The 19,912-nt window shown below is 39.6% G+C and overlaps 1 protein-coding gene across 2 annotated transcripts in view; it reads right to left on the bottom strand.

Moving 5' to 3' along the window:
* The window catches only part of VPS41 (VPS41 subunit of HOPS complex), a 182,901-nt gene that overhangs the window by 31,131 nt on the left and 131,858 nt on the right, over positions 1–19,912 (bottom strand). For both annotated transcript variants that reach the window (XM_082399755.1, XM_082399756.1), the window contains exons 11-17: positions 16,756–16,853; positions 12,762–12,891; positions 11,172–11,287; positions 9,804–9,860; positions 7,469–7,530; positions 5,967–6,048; positions 3,549–3,641 (exon numbers count right to left, since the gene is read on the bottom strand). In XM_082399755.1, the coding sequence (XP_082255881.1) occupies positions 3,549–3,641; positions 5,967–6,048; positions 7,469–7,530; positions 9,804–9,860; positions 11,172–11,287; positions 12,762–12,891; positions 16,756–16,853 (638 nt within the window). The remainder of the gene's footprint in view (positions 1–3,548; positions 3,642–5,966; positions 6,049–7,468; positions 7,531–9,803; positions 9,861–11,171; positions 11,288–12,761; positions 12,892–16,755; positions 16,854–19,912) is intronic.

The raw sequence follows: 19,912 nt of genomic DNA, 5'->3' as shown, positions 1-19,912 counted from the left end.
AGTAGAAACCCCGTACAAAGAAGTTATGAAGAACCAGTACCTCCAAGAAAATACTGTTCATATATTTTCATTTTCAATCTGATGTTTAGTGCTATATTTAGCAGCACAAAATTTTCATCCACATTATATGTGATCAAAAGTGTTGCTACAGAACACTGCTGTCTGATTAATTATGTGACAATTTAATTCAAAATTAAACATGAAACGGAGAATGATGGAAGCTAAAATGCAAATTATTTATAAGAGATTATGACAAACCAAATTATTTATAACCTTCTTAATAGTACTGACCAGGCAGACACCCTAAAATATTCAGGAAAACACATCTACAAGCTTTGAGTCATGCTTATTTCTTTCAGTCTCAGTCAAAAGTTTTCCAGATATGAATTAACAAGACACCTTTAATGATACAGGATTTAAAACAGTTTCTTGAAAAAGTAAGGGTTGAATCATGAATTGTGACAGAATCATACAAATAAAAAAATTGCTTTTTTATGGTTAAATTACATTACTTTAAAAACAGGACAAGTATACTAAGCTTCGGTATTTCAAAATAAAGCTCATACTCTTTCCATCATTTTCACAGAACACTCATGATTTTCTTTCTTTTGGGAAGACGTACAAAGATGGAAAATTTATGACAGCCACTCTGTGTACTCAGAACATACTGGAAAGAAAGAGAAGTCCATTATAAGTCTTTCTTCACAGAAGAAACCTTTTCCAATAACTATGACGGCCAATAATGGCCTCTCATTAGATCTCTTATAACACGTTGCTCTGCCTGTCTTACTTATTTTCTAGTTGCTTAAAGCTTACTAACACAGTCTCCCCAGTCAGTCTATAAGCCCGCTGAAGCCTGGGACTGTGTTTTTATTTCTCTTGGATCCAAATGAGTACTCAGCCCGGTTCTTGACCACGGTAGGTTCTAAATAAAGATGTGCTGAATTGGACTGAATAAGAAATGAATAGAAACCACGCTCCGAGACTTTGGCAGTTGGCACCTAGCACAAGTGGCAGAAACTATTACCATAGACTCATCTGTACAGACCTGGAAAGGAACAGACCCATGCTGGTAGGGAAGACTGGATTATGGTATCAGAACACATGCTGATGAGAGAGCATGAAGAGATGCTGCCTTCATTAGTTTGTACAGTTATTAAAGAAATATGTTTTTTTTAATTTTAAACATCTTTATTGAAGTATAATTGCTTCACAATGGTGTGTTAGTTTCTGCTTTATAACAAAGTGAATCAGCTACACATATACACACGTTCCCATATCTCCTCCCTCCCGCATCTCCCTCCCTCCCACCCTCCCCATCCCACCCCCCTAGGCGGTCACAAAGCACTGAGCTGATCTCCCTGTGCTATGCGGCTGCTTCCCACTAGCTATCTATTTTACATTTGGTAGTGTATATATGTCCATGACACTCTCTCACCCTGTCACATCTCACCCCTCCCCCTCCCCGTATCCTCAAGTCCATTCTTTAGTAGGTCTGTGTCTTTATTCCCATCTTGCCACTAGGAAGAAATACGTTTTTCGAGTTTAATTCATCCGAAAGCACATAGTCCCTTCCTATGATAAGAATACAGGCTTGGAACAGTAAAGGAACTACATAGGTCACACAGGCATCAGGATGCTTGAATCTGACGTATCCAGGAACACGTGGCTGACAGTAACTGACCAAGTGTGCGAGTTATCAGGATAAAAGCGCACCATCTTAAAGGTCCCTTTAGATCTTAAGCTCTAAAAATCATCTCAGAGTTAGAATATAGTGTTTGCATTATTACTCCTCCTTAAATTGAATCAGTTATTTGTTAAAAAAGTATCTCAGTAGGCACTCAAAACACAGGAGTTCTTTTTCTCATTCCCTCTCTGATTGTCTCTTTCTATCTATTAACCTTTCTTTTTGGTTTGGTTTTGTTTTTTTTTTTTTTTAGGCTGCACCACACAGCATGCAGGATCTTAGTTCTCCGACCAGGGATCAAACCCATGCCCTCTGCAGTGGAAGTGCGGAGTCCTGACCACTGGACCGCTAGGGAATTTCCATTCTATCTATTAACCTTTCTGCAAGCCACCCCGCATTCTTGTGGGAAGGAGAAAAGCTGTAAATAAAGTCTTCCTTATTTTCAAAACGTAACATCAGAATGTACGAAGGCAGTGACAACCTGCAACGTACAGTGAGGTACCAAAAATGAAAACTGATCACTGGGTTAGGTCCCTGAACTTTATAAGGAGCCGAAGATGGTGCCACTTTTATGAAAGACTCTGAAGTTTGGGCAGAAGCTGGAGAACAGCAGTCGGTGGTCCGGTATCTCCTGATTTATGGATCGCCCCAGCACCAGCTCTGATCAGGAGCTTACCAGCCTTGTCTAGAACCTGCCCACGAGAAATCCCATCTTTTCCTCTAGTCAGAAGTGGGTGCAGGCTGAGTCTTCCCACCACGTTTCGTGGATAGCTTTATTAGAGCACCCAGCATACAACGTAATAATTTATCTGTTTATATCAGGGTCCTCAAACTCAGTCCTGTTGACACTTGAGGACAGATAATTCTTTGTCATAGGGGGGCTGTCCTGTGTGTTGTAGGGTGTTTAGCGGCAACCTTGCTGGCCACCACCCACTAAATGCCTGTAGTGCCAATTCCCCAGTCGTGACAATCACAAACGTCTCCAGACATTGCCAAATGTCCCCTGCGGGGGGGTGGAATCCACCTCTGTTGAGAACTGCTGGTTTATATGCTTGGGTGTGACTCAGACTAGAGCTATCGCTAAATGCGCATCATTTCGTTCACATCTGCGTGCTTAGCGCCCAGCACATTCCTGCAATACAGTAGGCACGAAACAGAGACTTTCTGAATAAATGCATTTTAAAGGAACAAACTTTAAAAATTATCATCCATTTTGGGTACATGCAAACACCAAATTTAAAGTCAAACCCAGGCATACCTATTATGGATGGCCTTAGACAACTTATTTAATTTCTTTAATTTTTAGTTCCTCTGTAAAATTGGATATTACTATGTATACTGCTGCTGGGAGTATAATATCGCAACGTGCATGTAAAAGTGCAGCGTGTACAGTAGGATAAGCAGTTTAAGTACCACCTTTCTCCTTAAACAATAAGCAAAACAGATCATTTCCAATCCCTTCCCCCTACCTGCGTCCCGATTTCTCTGCAATCCTCCTTCGGCAAACTTAGTTCTGAGACTCAAGTTTTAGAAAGTTCTGAATTCTTTAAGGGCAGTAGAAGCATCATTAGCAGATGCTATTCTATTTATGAATTCCCCCGAATGGTACTTGGTCCTTTCCCTTTAGCTGTATCGAGGAGGTAGCTTTAAGGAAATATTCAAAATGTCCATGGATTAGACATTTTCTCTAACAAGGTCCACATAAACATCAGTGGTCATCAGGGTGTATGTATCTCAGTTTCATCGACCACATAGAAACTACAAGTCTGTCGCCTTTAAGCCAGCTGCTCCAGTGTACCATTTTTCTAGATTTCATAACATTTTCCACTGAGAACAATTTGACCATGTTGGAATGTCATACCTCATAATCACTTTCCAAAAATTCATGCAAGATCATTTCATAGATGAGTGGTTTCAGAACTGGATCCCCTCTTGGCAAATAAGGACTAATAGCCTAAGGAAGGAAAAGGCAAAAAAAAAATCTTTAAAAAGTAGCAAAATAAAACTGTATTCCAAAGAGTCAGCAAATATAAAAACATACATTTACGTTAAAAACTTAAGGCAACAGAGTACTTTGGAAAAATATTATGATGAGAAAAGATTCAAATAAGCTCTACCTTCTTATAACATGTTATAATACATTTTAAAAAGTATAGATAAGGTGTCTACATGTATGAATGAATGAATAAAAGACACTGCCTCGATTAAGTTAAACATTATCTCTCTGTTCTTCCTGATGAATTAATGAAAATCTAAGTCATACGAGGGAGAATGATGATAAAAGTCAACGTCTTAAGTAATCAAGGAGTTATAGGTCATCTATTCATCTTTCTTTTTTTTGTCCTTAAAGTGGAATACATCAACCTTTAAAAACCCATAATCATCGTTTGAAATTAAGGGAAAATAAACCTTGCGTTTTTAGCTACTTCAGCACTGTGTGAAGTGTTGCATTTCCAAACACTGTAAATGGTTCTGCGGTGCACTACCGACCAATCGCCACGCTCTGTCCCGGGGACCCAGAGCTCCAGGCACTTCCCCAGGGGCTCGCAGCTTCAGAGGGAAGATATGCAGATAGCTAGACAGCCAGCTGCAATATTGCGTGCTAAGTGTCTTGAGAGAGGGGCAAACAAGATGCTGTGGCGAGGTGGATCTTAGAGACTGAAGCAGAAGGGACAGATGCCAGGGGCCTGTCAGGCCAAGAGAGAGGGGGAAGGGCACCCTGGGAGAGGGAACAGCATGGGCAAAGGCACGGAACCATGAATGCACACTCTGCATGCAGGGAGGTCGGCATGGCTCAGACATGTGAGACGGGGGTCACGGGAGGGAGATGAGGCCGAAGAGGAAGGTGACGTGGGGTCACGAAAGGGATTCAGATTTTATGCTCTGAGCAGGAGGGAAATGAGCGGAGCACATGTAGTTTTTAAACGGCTAACTGTGGGATAGGGTTGTCTCTAGATCTGCCAGAAGGCCCTTGCAATCGCTCAGGCGGGAGTTAAGGCAGTGGTACCAGAGGGGGAGGAGAGGCCCAACTGGTACTGACAAAGTGAAACTGACAAGAACTGGAGATTAAACAGAATAAGGAGGTGAGTTAGATGTTCTCATCAAGACAATGGCTTTAGCTGCATAGCACAGGGAGATCAGCTCAGTGCTTTGTGACCACCTAGAGGGGTGGGATAGGGAGGGTGGGAGGGAGGGAGACGCAAGAGGGAGGAGATATGGGGATATATGTATACACATAGCTGATTCACTTTGTTATACAGCAGAAAGAAACTAACACACCATTGTAAGGCAATTATACTCCAATAAAGATGTTAAAAAAAAAAAAAAAAGACAGTGTCTTTGAGCTATTAAGCATGGAGAAATGAGCATATTGTGATGTGGTACACACAGATTGAAAGGAGAAGGACCAAACTTGGGAGGGAAATGGATTCACATTCATCTGAGTGATCATTCTCAGCAGCATGTACACACAAGGAAAAATGTCCATCACATGCTTCCAACATAGATAAGGAATTCAAAATAGAGGTCTGGGTGATGGAGCCATCATGGTAAACATGGCCATAGGACTGGAGAAGATCCCCCAAGATCAACCCAATAAACATGACGAGAAGTGTCCTTGAGGGTCTCCTGGAGAAGAGTTACACTTATGGGGCAAGCAGAGGACAAGGCACAGGGCTGGCCAGCTGAATAACTGGAATTTTTAAAAGCATGTTCATAATTCTAAGAGAACACTGAAAAGGCTCACGAATACTGAAAAGTTTTTTTAAAATGTTTTAAACAGATCTCCAGACATAGGAATACTTTATTGATTAGTTTAGATATTGTAAACTAAATTGAAAGATAAAAAAATGAAATACCAAAATTATTTGTTGGAGCTATCTGGTCAAAATTTTCCATTTGTCTTCCAGCAAGTAAGATGTTGGAAAATGCACTAATTCTTCAGTACATGTGAAAAAAGCCTTATGTTTATAATCTACTATGATGAGACTATACCTGTTTTCCACATTCATTAAAAAGAACATGAAAACTTCCATCTGAACACAGAGGGAATTGGAGGGAGATAAGAAAGTGAACACATCATATATGTAATACATTTGTATATATTTTATGCACATAAAATATAAACCAGATTTCTATTTGGTAACTAATTTCTAAAAGTTTTTCTTTCTAGCTGAAATAGTACTCGCTTCCCAATAAAGAACTGATTACTATTAATTTTATTTCCATCTCAATATACTACATACAAAAATTAAAGAGTTAAAAATAAAGCTATGCTTACCTTAAGCTGTCCAATTTCTTTAAATTTATAAACTTCATATTCCCAGAGTGCTGCATTTTTCCCAAGAATTTTCTGGCATTTGCTGGCAGTAAAAACACCCCAGGGAAAAGAAAGTATAAATAAGGAAAACAAACAGAGGCAGACTAAGTAGACATTTCCCCTAGTGGTTTAGATAAATCTCTCATCCCAGAACTTTGACAAATTTCCATTTCAAGTGCCAATGAACATAAAGGTATTACTGGTACTCACTTGACTGCATATACAAAGTTGATGGAAATCATGAAAATACGAAATACTTATAAATAAAGATGAATCCCTTTCAGAAGACTTGGATTAGGGGTTTTCCCACTGATTTTTCTGTTCTGAGTTTCCTACGTATCCAGACGAGCACTGCTGGTCTGGGGACCCTTCTTGCCTTGAAGAAATATCATCATACCCGAAAGTGTCAATGAAACCACTGTTTCCGTGGCTTTAAATAGTGGACTACAAAATCAGACTTTAGAAAATTAGAATCCTACTTCAGTATGTAATTCAGAAAAATGTTTCTGTGTGAATAAAGCTTTGATTTACACATCAAAGGAACACATTTCCCTAAGTCAGGGGACAACAGGTGGCCCTGCAGACTATGTTTCCGGACAGCCCCGCAGTCCTGCAGATGGCGCCGCGCAGCTCGAGGGGGAACTGCCCACACAGACCCACGCGACCACTATAAACCATTTAGGTTCTTGTCCTGCAAACCAGGAGCCTGGGGCCTGATCATTTCCATTTACTGCCACCCTCCTGTTGGGAGACGTTCTCCTTGAACTGTGAGCAGAGGCAATGGCCGCTTGTATCCTGGACGGTCTCTTCTGGGATGCCTGTAGCGTGAACAGCCCTGGAGGTGAGAGGACACAGCCTGTCTCTCCCTCTGGAGCACAGGGCAGGTTTGTTCACTGCCCAGTAGAATAAAAATAACATCTTCCTCTGGAGCCAAGGGCAGGCAGGCTTACTGCCCATTATAAAAGAATCAGACACCCGAAGCCCGGGGTCCCTCTGCTGTAACACAACCTGCTGCCTGGGCAGGGTCACCTGGGCCTCTCTGCCTCATGCTGTCGGATCTGGAGAAAGTGCTGGTACTCTGGCCACGACTACTGCTGAGGTAGACACGGTCCTGGGTCTCTGACCCCGGAGTATCAGGTCTTTTGCCAGCGCTCATGAAACCGGCAGGCAAACTTGTCAGCTTATAAAAAGGGTAAAATATCAGACTCTTCATGGTTTCTGACACCCTTCTCATTAAATAATGAGAAAACCATTTTTCATTTAGTGCAAATGAGATAGTAGGTGGGTAAATTAACATGTATCAATCCATTCTGTGGTTAAAACCACTACTATTCAAAAATAACCCCTGTTAGAAAGATGTAAAAAAAAAAAGTCTGTCAACTGTAGAGAATGACTTATTCGTATTGCTAACATGGCTCAATTCTATTTATATTAACAAATAATTGTGAAAACATCTTGATTACCGTGCCGCTATGTCGTACTCTCCTTTCTCCACCAGGTGGTTTATATATGCCAAGCCGATGTCCTAGGGGAAATGAAATAAAGGAATTCCATACTTAACTGGAAGACATGGGAAGTTGGGTCTCCGTTCCTGAGTGGGCCCACTGCCTGAACCTGTTCATACATCTTAGTTTGCTTTACGTAATTATGTTCATTTCTTTCTTGAGCGTATTTAAATATACTTGTATTCTCACAAAGTTTAGAGTTTACAATTTTAAAAAATGTTACTACTTTAAAGGCTCCTAACCTGCCCTCTTCTAAAAAATTTCCTACAAAGAAATCTCTGATAAGAGAAACATGACCCAACAATTTCATGTTGTCACTGGATATAAAATTGGTTCTTGTGCTTTCATCCCTAAAACGTGAGCTGCCTGTCTCTTCTATACCAAGTCTGAGGAAATGCTGTAAGAAAAATGAAATGACAGATCATTTGAAAGGGAAATATTTAAAGTTAACATCAAAGTGAAAATGAGCTCAGAAAACCAGGTCATTCAAACCCACGAGTTTACAGATGAGGAGACTGGAGCTCAAAGCACTGAACCGACTGGCTTCACAGGATTCGCGCTCCTTCACTTATTCTACCTTAGAGTCCCGAAAGGATATGAGGTGGCCTGTGCCACCAGAGATGGGGCACCTCTTGCTTGATCTCCTCATGACTCTTATGAAAGATCAGATCCACCTAAAAGCATTTGCATGAGAAGCTTGAACTCAATATATGTAACAAAACTTGGATTTTAAGTTCTACTTCATGCACAAAAAATTTTTTGTGGAGCTTCTTCCTGGATGGCAGAAATGGCAGGAGCCCATTTCTCTCTCTGCCTGCCTTATCCTAGGAGAAAAATGTCCAGGCGTGATTAATGTAAAGGACATGCCCCATTTCAAGAGTGAAGGGAAATACCCAAAGTTCTTAGTTTATTAAACTTTCACTTTAATGACTACTGTGTAGGAAATCGTATTTCAAATCTGTTGGAACTACGGAGTGAAGAAAAGGTGCTTAACTTTATTTCTCTGAAAATAGATCACATATCACAGTATCTACCGTGAGTCTACAGGTTCAGAGAAGAGATGCCTCTTTTGCAGAGTCCGTTTCTCTAACCTTTCTCCCCATGTCCATGCTCCCTCCCAATTCATCCTCTGTCTCTGTGCTCCTTTAACCTCAACCTGATTTTCTCTCTTTTCCCTTAAGCCTAAGCACGTTAAATGTCTTACACGAAATACCCACCATCACCCAAAACCTCCCCATGATGTCATAGCCCCCAGCCATAGTCTTGACTCTTTTCCACTTCGAGGCTAGCCTTAGTCTATATTCAACTCAACTTCATTCCTATTCACTTTCACTCCACCAAGCATGTTGAGAATAAATAATATATACAGAAAATGCACTTGTCACTTTCATATTACCAAATCCAATGTACAACTGACTAAGCTAAGCCTGTCTTACTTTTGACCTGCTTACTTCAACTCTACTCTTCTACTGGCTGGAATACTCCATTTCTAGGTAATCCTTGCTTATTCTCTACAATTTTGAATGAATAAAACAACATAAGATGCTCTTGTTCTCTCTCTCCCTTTTAGTTCCTGAACTATTTTGCTTGTATACTCTTTGGGAATTAGGCTTTTTGGGGAAGTTTTAAAGAGAAGTTTAAGGTGGGGAAAGTGTAGGCGGAAGGACTTTGCACTGGAACCCAAATAGCCATAAATAACTAAGTTTCCAGTTTTCAACTGTAAACTAGGGTCTTGGGCTAGATGATCTCTAAGGACCCTTCACACTCAGAGGATAACATTTCTGCTTTCCATCTGCACATTCATTTTCACAGTTAGCAAAGAAATGGGATTTCACTCACAATATTTTTCCCAAGTCCAAAATATAATAAAAATATATTTGATGTCCTAAATTAGTCACCATAACAAAATAAATTGAGCCTGTTCTTACAGAGACACTGAAGCAGTCTAGTTTTATGAAACTACTCTTTTGATAAATTTCATGATAATGTGATTTTACCTGTGATTTAAAGAAACTTCCCCACGCATAACTGGAAAGCTTTGTATTTAAAGTGTATTTATAAATCCAGTTTCCAAATTACCTAAAACTACCTCCTAGCAGGTGTTCAAGTTTCTTGTTTACAAGCAGAAACTGATTCAATAAAATGAACTATTTTGACCGCACAGGTTAGGGAATTCGTTTGAAATAACTTCTCAAAAGGTAGCAAGAATCCGTTCTTTTCAAATTACTTTCAGCCTCATTATAACTTATTGAAAGGTAAAGTTATGTTTCAAATAGTAAAATTACATACTTACCAGAATCTTATGTCTTTTAATGTTCTTTTGGCTAATTTCAGCTGCCATCAGAGCTTCCTGTATTTACATAAGCATGATAAAAGCAGTCGAAAAGGAGGAAGGGAAAAGGGGAGAGAGTGGGGGAGAGAGACGTTGAGGTCATAAACACTATATTTATTATGTTTTAAAGTTCTGGGCTACATAAATAAGCTCCATTTTCCCATGGCTTTTGCTTCAAGCACAGAAATTTTTAATGTTATGGTTGAGTGAACCTCACTGAATTCAAACTCAAACAAAAGCAGTCAACCAAAATGAAGACTTCTCTTATTTCCATTTGAATTCATTTCCACATTAGGACACTGGAATCACATTTCATACGCAACTCAAAATACAACAAAATCTCTTATGTTCAAACAAAAAAATCTGTCATTCTAAATCTGTATGACATATATTAATCAAGGGGCACTTTTCCTTTATGAAGCATAAAAAGTAACCTGTATGCATACATTTAGGTACAACTACACTAAGATTTTGAAAATCTCTGATTTTATTTTTATTTTGGTAAGTTTACAATGATTACTTTAACACAAATGTTTGAAACACAAAATTATTTCTTTAAGAAGCTGCTGGATCTAAAGCAATAATGGTAATAACTGGGGTATGAACTTGGTATCAATACCTGGACTCCAAAGAGTTTATAAATTAAAAACTTTTTTTCCAAATCCTTTCAGGTGGTTACAAACTTAAAGCACCAAATAAGTGGACCATTTTTTGTTTGTTTTTGGCTGATTAGCATATAAGACTATCCAGAGAGTTTCTCTAACTAAACCAACACAATAATACCTTTGCAGCTATTAAAACGTTAAAATGTTTTCCTTTTTTAAAAAAAGCCATGATGGGGCATTATCTACTCCAATTAGTCTGAACCAAGACTCAATGACGTGGACAACATCATTCCATCTGAACAGGTAGTTCAAACCCTCCTGAGTATAGTTTGATAGCTTTACTTTTTACACATGATATAAGCACAAAATAAATGATTTCACTAAAATATCCAAATGGATGATTCTGAAATACTAGCTTTATTTTATTTTTCTTGAAAAACCACCAAATAAACTTATCAGTAGGCTGGATCTAACCCACCCCTCCCTCCATCACCAATTCCTCCTCCATCACCAATTCCTCTTCCACTGAACAGTAAGGCCAGTCAACCTCCCTGCAGTCTTTATTCCCCCTAATTTCCGAAAAGAATATCGGAAAGTTATTGGCCTCCTACATATTACTAGCTTAGAACATGCTAATTCACCTACATGAAAAATTTATTACAAAACCCTTTTAGCCCCTCTCTGTTACCGACGTGTCAATACTTTAAAGTAAAAGCAAGACTACTTCATATTTCTTCTTTTCAAGGAGCCAGTCGATGTGGTCATCTTGGTCTCGTTCCTTGGCTACGACAACATCTCTTGGACTCACAATGTAAAAGAGTGACTCCCCTTCCGAGTATTCTAGAGATAAGAGAACAATAACTTGGGTGACTCAACAGTAGAAACCTTGGCAGTGGTTTGGGGGGACAGGGTTAGGCTACCCAACTTACGAGCGAACAGAAAGCTCTCTTACCTTTGGAATAAATGTGTTCAGCTGTGTTTGAAGGTAGGGGTGGGAGACAGGGTAGAGAATGACAGAATCTATTCCAGTGCTTTAAAAAATATTTACACGTAAAATGATTTGAATGAAAAAAGGAAAGGAAGGAGGAAGAAAGGAAGAGAGGGAAGGAGGCAGGAAATACCAAAAAAACTTGAAAAAAATAAGGTAGGCTTAAAAATTCTGTTTCATCTATTAACGTTCTGACCTCAGCTGAAAGACAGTGCTCAAAATTCTCCATGTCTATTGTATATAATTTATCTACTGTATATAAACTTTATTGATGGCCATTTACAGCAGTTCTATTTTTACAGAACAATTACACCCCACAGTTGGCGATAAATGTTTCCTCCTCTTCAAGGTCAAGGCCATCTAAAGCATAAATGACAGATGCCCCAAGCCCTGGAGACATCATCTATCATTTCAGCATGTTGTGCACAATGCCGATGGTAAGGGTTTCCTGAAGAATTCAATTATAAAACCTGTTCTGAAGGGTTTCTAAGTGTGCAGCAGAGTTTGCTCTGAGCAAAAAATACCTCAACTGGATGCTTTCACTTGTGAATCACATTTGCTTTTTGCTAAGTCCAGAATATACACTCCCATTTCTCAGCCGATCAAGGGCTTCATATAAGAAAGCTCTAACAGATATAGGATATTTCTTCATTGACCAAAATGAGAACTGAAAATATTCTCAAAACATGTCTATTGTTTTTAAAGCAGGAAAGAATTTCTCAACAGCCAAAGCTGTTCTATTTTTTCATCAACGTATTTTTCAAGGATATGATGACACCAAAACACAGAGGCCCCTGGTACGACTACAAAGCAATGGTTCTCCCTTTATTTCCAAGCAGTGACTAAGTGTATTCATGCATCCACTCAACAAATATTCGGTGAAAGCCTAGTATGTACCAGGCACTCTTTCAAGCTCTGAGCGTTCGGTCAAAGAAAGACAATTTCTCTGGCAACCCAGAGTACACCTTCTAGGGATATAAAGTTGGGAGTGATACACCAACTAGAGAACCATGCTGCTTGACGTCAGTGTAAGGCAGGTGTCACATGAAATAGGACAGGAGACCAAATACAAGAACAAAGGCCACAAAGCCTCCTCACCTTGGTCCTGGCCTCATCTCTACCCCTCCCTTCTGCTGTGGGAACTCAAGCAAGTTCTACAGCATCTCTGGGCCTTGACGCCTTCATTTTCAACATAAAAGGCCTGCCCAGATAGGCTCTAAGAGCCTTTCAGCACCTTCATTTAAATTCCTGGTTGTGCTACTCAAGTGGAGGGGAAAAAACATAAATATAAGAAATAACGTGAGTCAGATCCTTGATCTCTCTCACCTAAGTGATAATCTCTACATTCATTTTCCTGAAAGCCCCTCACAGTCAGGGCATCAGAAGAGATCTCTTCACAAGTCTCAGAAAGCGGCTGGATGATATCCAGTCTGGGCCTGGCGCAGTATTCTCTTTCCTAAGGGGAAAAAGAAAGGCTCATTTGAATTACATTTCTATAAATGATACAAATTAGGGACTTCCCTGGTCGCGCAGTGGTTAAGAATCTGCCTGCCAATGCAGAGGACACGGGTTCGGTCCCTGGTCCGGGAGGATCCCACATGCCATGGAGCAACTAAGCCTGTGCGCTACAACTACTGAGCCTGCGCTCTAGAGCCCACGAGCCACAACTACTGAGCCCATGTGCCACAACTACTGAAGCCTGTGCTCTGCAACGAGAAGCCACCGCAATGAGAAGCCCACGCATCAATGAAGAGTAGCCCCCACTCGCCGCAACTAGAGAAAAGCCCGCATGCAGCAATGAAGACCCAAAGCAGCCAAAAATAATTAAAAAAAAAAAAAAGTACTGCCTTGTGCAAGATTACATGGATACTAAGTGGCCAAGTGTCACAGCATATTTTAAAAAAATGATACAAATTAATTCTAGGTAGCCATAATTAAGTGCTTTGGTTTTATAAATTCGGCAGGTGTAAGCCCTTCTCACCACCTGCTGTGGACGGCCTCATAGCAGTGGTTTATTTTGACCTCTTGGATGAGGTACACAGGACAGGTACCACTGTACTATGTCAGCGGTCTACAACTGCAGCCCTTTCAACTCCAAGGGACGGCTACCACATCCTTAGATAACTCTGTTACATCTTCCTCACAAATATGAGAGAGAGTGAACATTACATTATAAACTGCTGCATGATCCAGACCACTGCCACCACTAGTCCTTTCACAGGGGATGCTGAAAAGCCAGAGACTAAGAGTTACATCTACAGCAAAACTTGCTGAGCTGATGTAGATGTTCTGTGTCTGCACTGCCCAGCGTGGTAGACATGAGTCACGAGTGGCCATCGGACACCTGAAATGTGATGACTGTGCCTGAGAAACTGAGTTTTAAATTTTATTTCATTTTCATTAATTTCAACTTGGATAGGCACATAAGCTTAATGACTACAGTTTTGGACACTGCCGTTCTAGATCAAGATAGAAGGGGAAAAGATGCTTTACTGAGGGCCTATGACAATTGCACTAGCCTAGTAGGTGACTGTCCACAGATTCTTCTCGCTGAGTCCTTAAATCACCCTTCAGTAAGTACTGTTCTTCCTAATATTGCAGATGAAGGAACTGAGGATCAAAAAGTTTACTGAGGTCAAAGTTATATAAGTAAACGGCGAGACTGGGATTTGTGGAAAAACTGGGATTATGGATTTGAAATCAAGTTTGTTTTACTATAAAACTCAAGCTCTTTGAGTATTCAGTACAGAGGCATGAAAGATACACTTTATTTTCCAAAGCAGCAAGACCTAAAGCAGTAAGACCTAAAGCAGTGTGGCACTGGTATAGAGAATACAGATGAAAGGAACAAAATGAAAGAAATCCAGAACTACTCCCAACACTCCAAGGTTCCCCAGTAAAACAGTAAGCCTCGAAGATTCCTTTGATCAATTTTGTTAGGTTAATTGAGAAGCGATTACATCAGCTTTGCATCTCATATATTTAAAACAGTCCAAAAGAAAAAGCAATTATGAAAGATCCACTATTAGAGGAAAAAACCCCAGTGAATATACAGGATAATTTATCAGATCTGTGGAGAAATGACAAATATCTTGCTTTTAAAACAACAAAAAGGAAAAAACTGAAAAATTTGACTATTTAAAAAATTAACAGCTATAACAATGACACAAAATATCAAAATTGGAATAGCAAAATAGAAAAAAAATTGAACCAAATAATGTTGAAAGAAAATCACCTTGCTAGACCATATAAATAGCTCCTTCATATGTGTAAGAAATCCATCAGCAAGGTGATGGATGAGAAATCCAACTTATCATTATTTTACAACTTTTGTTCACTGGTCTAACAGCCCTGCTTATGCGTGAACTGCCTAGGAGCAGGAATTTGGTCTTGTTGATCGTTGATACTCCATGCTGAGCACCATTCTTAACACACGTGCTTTATTAATGAATGGAAGAAAAACAAAACATTAAGGGAACAGCTTCATAAATTAGGTTCTATCAAGCAGATGAAACAGTTCACAACCACCAGAACGATGATGGGAGACTGCACAGCCATATGCAGAGAGAATGGGACAGTGCTCCTAAAATTACGGCCACACAGAAGAGCTTGTAACTATCACTGCAACTGTGTGGGAACAGGCACATATGTCAGAGGTGTAATGAGGAAAATATGCTGGGATAACATTACAACTGATATAAAAACGAATTCTGTTTACTGTTGCAGTTAAACTTTTTGATGTGAAAAAGAAAAGGGGGGCGTGGTTGGCCCCAAGCTTGCTTCTTTATTCCTTCTGCCTTAATTTGGTCAGTTCTTTCTGTATTTAAGGATTTCAGGTGTCCTCTGGTGTTAGAGAAAATGAAGAGTTATATACACTGACACACACATTTTTAAAGCACCTCCAAGACCCTCACTTCTTCCTCTGAAAAAATTCCATTTTCTAATTTGCTCTTTGAGGTTGGCTTTTCTTGGTTTTTACTCCTTTCCAATACTCTCTCTTATTAACAAAGGTTTCCTTCCTTTCTTTCTTTTTTTGGTCAACTGTTTATTAGGCCTTCCCTTTGTCATTTTACTGCCTCTTTCCTTATGTCTTTCAATCACATCCTGAATGCTCCCCACATTCCTCATCAAAAAGCACTGTATTTACTCCCTCCGGAGCCAATGCTTTTCTTTATTTACAAAAAAAATAAATAAATAAAATAATAATAAACTGATGTCCTGCACAGGGCTAGAAGCCAGCCCTATTGATTTTAGCAGGTTTGAGTGTTCACTTAAGTCTACTGCATCCCATTGCCTAGCAACATGGGCACCCAGAGCTCCAGGTTACTATAGCGATGGCTTCCTGATGCAAGAGCTCGCTCAGAGAAATGCTGGAGAGCAGCTACCACTTCAAAACCGGGACTCCCAGGGTTTTTCTCCCCATTTTATTCCTTGCTATTTGAAAAGGAAAAAAAAAAAAAAAGAGAGAGAGAGAGAGAGAGAGAGGATACAGACACCGAGAACCCACTCACCGTAAAGGGCTAGACGATCAATCGCATTTCTTTTATACCACAGCATCCCAAAGAAAATCCTTTACAATAAACTCTCCTTGTTTATGCCTTGAAGCCACCCCTGGCCCCTTCCTGACAGGAACTCTGGACTCTGGGAATGGGGCCGACCTGGGCTTCAAAGAAAGACTCAGTACGCAGGCCCCCTCCACTGGACCCTGTAACAGGCTTCATTCCAAAATCACGTATAATGAAATGCAGATTCTCTGCTGCTTCCTATGAGCCGTACATTTCATACCATCATTTGCAGTGATAACCGAGACTTAGCAAACATCTAATTTCAAAGCAAGAATCAAGCTGCTCAGAATCACTGGGCCACTGGGAAGTAAACAAATATATCTGGACCACAGGAAATAATGGACCACTCTCTCTGTAATTCACTCTGACCACAGGGACCCCTGCTGATGCTACAGATCAACTTCATTGCTGTCATTTCTGCTAATGCACAGGGTCAGTTTAGTTTCTTGGCCTCTTGGCAAGAGGAATCCTTCATTCCTTTCGACTGAAATACCAAGAGAGATGGAAAAAAAGGGAAGGCAAAAAAAAAAAAAAAAGATTCCCCTTTGCTTGGCAAAAGGAACAAAGGCAACCAATGAGTGGAGCTTCTGAAACGTAAATACATGAAGCCTGCAGGGTAATCTCTGCTGACGTGGTTTTATAGGTCAGGAAGTTCTGTTCAGACTGGAGCTGAGTCCTTTAATTGGCAACTTCATCTGGGTAAAAGTGCTACAAATGAACCCACCCTATTGTATTTGGGGCGAAAACAAAATTACCGTTTTTTCGGAAACCTCCTTTACATAGGAAAGTACAACAAGCTGATCACAGAGAGGTGCCAGTCCACTGATGTAGAATTCAGTTTCAAACTGAGACACTGCAAACAAAAGGGAGAGAAGATTCACCATTAGCAGCAAAAAGCAGCACACAAAGGAAAGGACACGTCGACTACGAAAACGCAGGATGGACTCATTTTAGAAATCTAACAAAAAGGGGGCAGAGATAAACATACTTTCTGCACAATAATCAGTAGCCCAAAAGAATATCTGGGAACTTACACTTGAAAATTTCTCTTACAAATACAAAGCAAACTCGACAATAACAGCAGCATGAATGGTGAAGAGTGACACTATCTAGTTAGTTTAAAAATGACAGAGTTAAATCCCATGAAGACACTTTGAAATCCATAAAACCCAATGTAAACGATTATCGGTAACAATAATTTTAAATTTTAAAAAATTAAATATTTTAAATAATTTAAAAATATTACTAATGACAAAAATACTTTTTAAATAATTTAAACATAAATTTCAATCTTTCACAATTAGGGCATTACAGTGGTATGATGGTCACAAGAAATGCAATTTGTAATTATGAAACTATTACTCCTTTTTTAACATTTAATAAACATTATATCCAGACTTAAAAGAAAAAAAGTGTAGATACACATTACATTATGATGAAACTCCATTAATTCTTCAGTGAAATAAAGGTCAGAGAAAATAAGAAATTTCTCTTTCCTTTTAAAAGATAGTCATTAAAACGTAGAAGAAGTTCTGTTTCTTTTATTGCATCACCTAAGAGGTATATAGATTTAATTATAATGGACCTCAAAGATCTTATAGAAGGCTCAATGGTAGAAGTACAAATATTGCTACAGTATGATTCTAATGACTAGCTGTTGTAATATTTATAATAAATGACTGTTGTTTTAAGCAACTAAGTTTTGGGATGGTTTGTTATGCAGCAAAGCCAACTGATACAATATTAGTGCCAGGAAAAGACTCTTCCAGGAATCATACATGGCACTTACATATTCATTTGAGAGTAAACTCTCATTTGAACCCACCACTTTTTCTAAGTTTCTTGATTCATTTCTTCTCCACAGTTCTGTGGTATTAGCTTCAGGTTTAGTTAACTTTTATGATAAAATGACCATCTTTTCCAAAGCAGGGGAAGTCAGTGTAGCATATTGGAAACAATATTGAATGGGAAGTTAGGAAATCTGGGTTATAACTGCAATTACACTGAACTTGGATAATTCATTTTAATTTCTGTGGGTATGACTTTTCCCATGTATAAATAAAGGTATCAGAATAGAAATAAAACCCATAACACATAAACTGAGGGGGTACTGAATTTTTCTTCTTCCTCCTCTCCATCCTCCTCGTAAATCACTTAGTGTTACTTGACTCTGCTGATCTTTAATGCCTGCTCCTTACTTAACTGTTTTCAAAATTTTATTTTCACACCAAAATGAGACTGAGGATAATCAAAAAAACACTAAGTAGTTAATAACATAAATATTAAAAAGGATAACATTTCTTAAGCTTTGTCCCGGGTGGGATTGCATAGGTAGTCAGGGTGCCCTGGACAGAGCCCATACAATGGGAGTCCAAATGGTGCCAGCTCTGCCACGAAGACTTGTTTTCTCACCCGCTGAACCTGAACTGAATATTCTTATCCAGGCACTTGAAAATAATTTTTGGTAAAGTGGTGATGTGATCAATATTCTCATGAAGCACATGCGTAGAGAACTTCCCACAACCATGTGTTCAGAGACGAGCACATGCAGCGTGTAGCCAGGCACAGAAGGTTCTGGAGAAGCTTCCCCAGTGCTGCCTATGAATGTAGGGGGTGGGCAGCGGGGAGGGGGGAGAGATGGGAGGGTTGGAATGTGCAGATGCTATTGAACAGTGTGGGCCACACATGACCTACTGATCAAAGAGGTGATAGTTTCACATTCATGAAGACATACAGGCCTGTTAACAGGAGGTTTTGGAGGCCAGCACTCCTGAGGTTGCATAAACTCTTTGGTAGAGATGGACTTGTGTTTTTTTACTAAATCGCATTCCATCGTTGAAATGCTATGCATACAGCAACTTGGGTGAAGAGCAATCAAAGATGCTACAGAGACTGTTTCATGGGAATCACATGGAGCCTTTGATGGGCTTGTCTGCCATAGGCACCCGAGGGAGAGCATCATCTAAGAAATGGTGGGTGAACGAGGTATTCTCCCCATTTGAGATGCCAAAGGGGCTGCCTAGGCTCACTGACAAGGAGCATCACACAGTATCCCTCCTAAAGGTAACCAAATCAACATCAAGGCTTTGGTTTATATGAATGAGCCATAAGATACAGATCAGAGAAACTAGAAAACAATTCTACCCAAATCTTTCCCCCTCTACATCCTGATTTCTGTCCTCAAGAGCCTGCATTAATAACACAGAAAACTTCCTGTTCTTTAATTAAGAACATAATAGACTGTTGGTGGGAATGTAAATTGATACAGCCACTATGGAGAACAGTATGGAGGTTCCTTAAAAAACTAAAAATAGAACTACCATACGACCCAGCAATCCCACTACTGGGCATATACCCTGAGAAAACCATAATTCAAAAAGAGTCATGTACCAAAATGTTCATTGCAGCTCTATTTACAATAGCCAGGACATGGAAGCAACCTAAATGTGCATCATCGGATGAATGGATAAAGAAGATGTGGCACATATATACAATGGAATATTACTCAGCCATAAAAAGAAATGAAATGGAGGTATTTGTAGTGAGGTGGATGGAGTTAGAGTCTGTCATACAGAGTGAAGAAAGTCAGAAAGAGAAAAACAAATACAGTATGCTAACACATATATATGGAATCTAAGGGGAAAAAAAGAGGTCATGAAGAACCTAGTGGCAAGACGGGAATAAAGACACAGACCTACTAGAGAATGGACTTGAGGATATGGGGAGGGGGAGGGGTAAGATGTGACAGGGTGAGAGAGTGGCAGGGACATGTATACACTACCAAATGTAAAATAGATACACAAATGGACAAATGGACATATATACACTACCAAATGTAAAATAGGTTGTAAAGGCTGGGGGGAGGGGGAAAAAGAAAGTTGCTAATCAACGGGCACAAAGTGTACTGTACGT

The sequence above is a fragment of the Balaenoptera borealis genome, assembly GCF_965194805.1.
Source record: "Balaenoptera borealis genome assembly, chromosome: 7".
Classification (NCBI taxonomy): Eukaryota; Metazoa; Chordata; class Mammalia; order Artiodactyla; family Balaenopteridae; genus Balaenoptera; species Balaenoptera borealis.
This window is presented reverse-complemented; position numbering and strand designations above follow the sequence as displayed.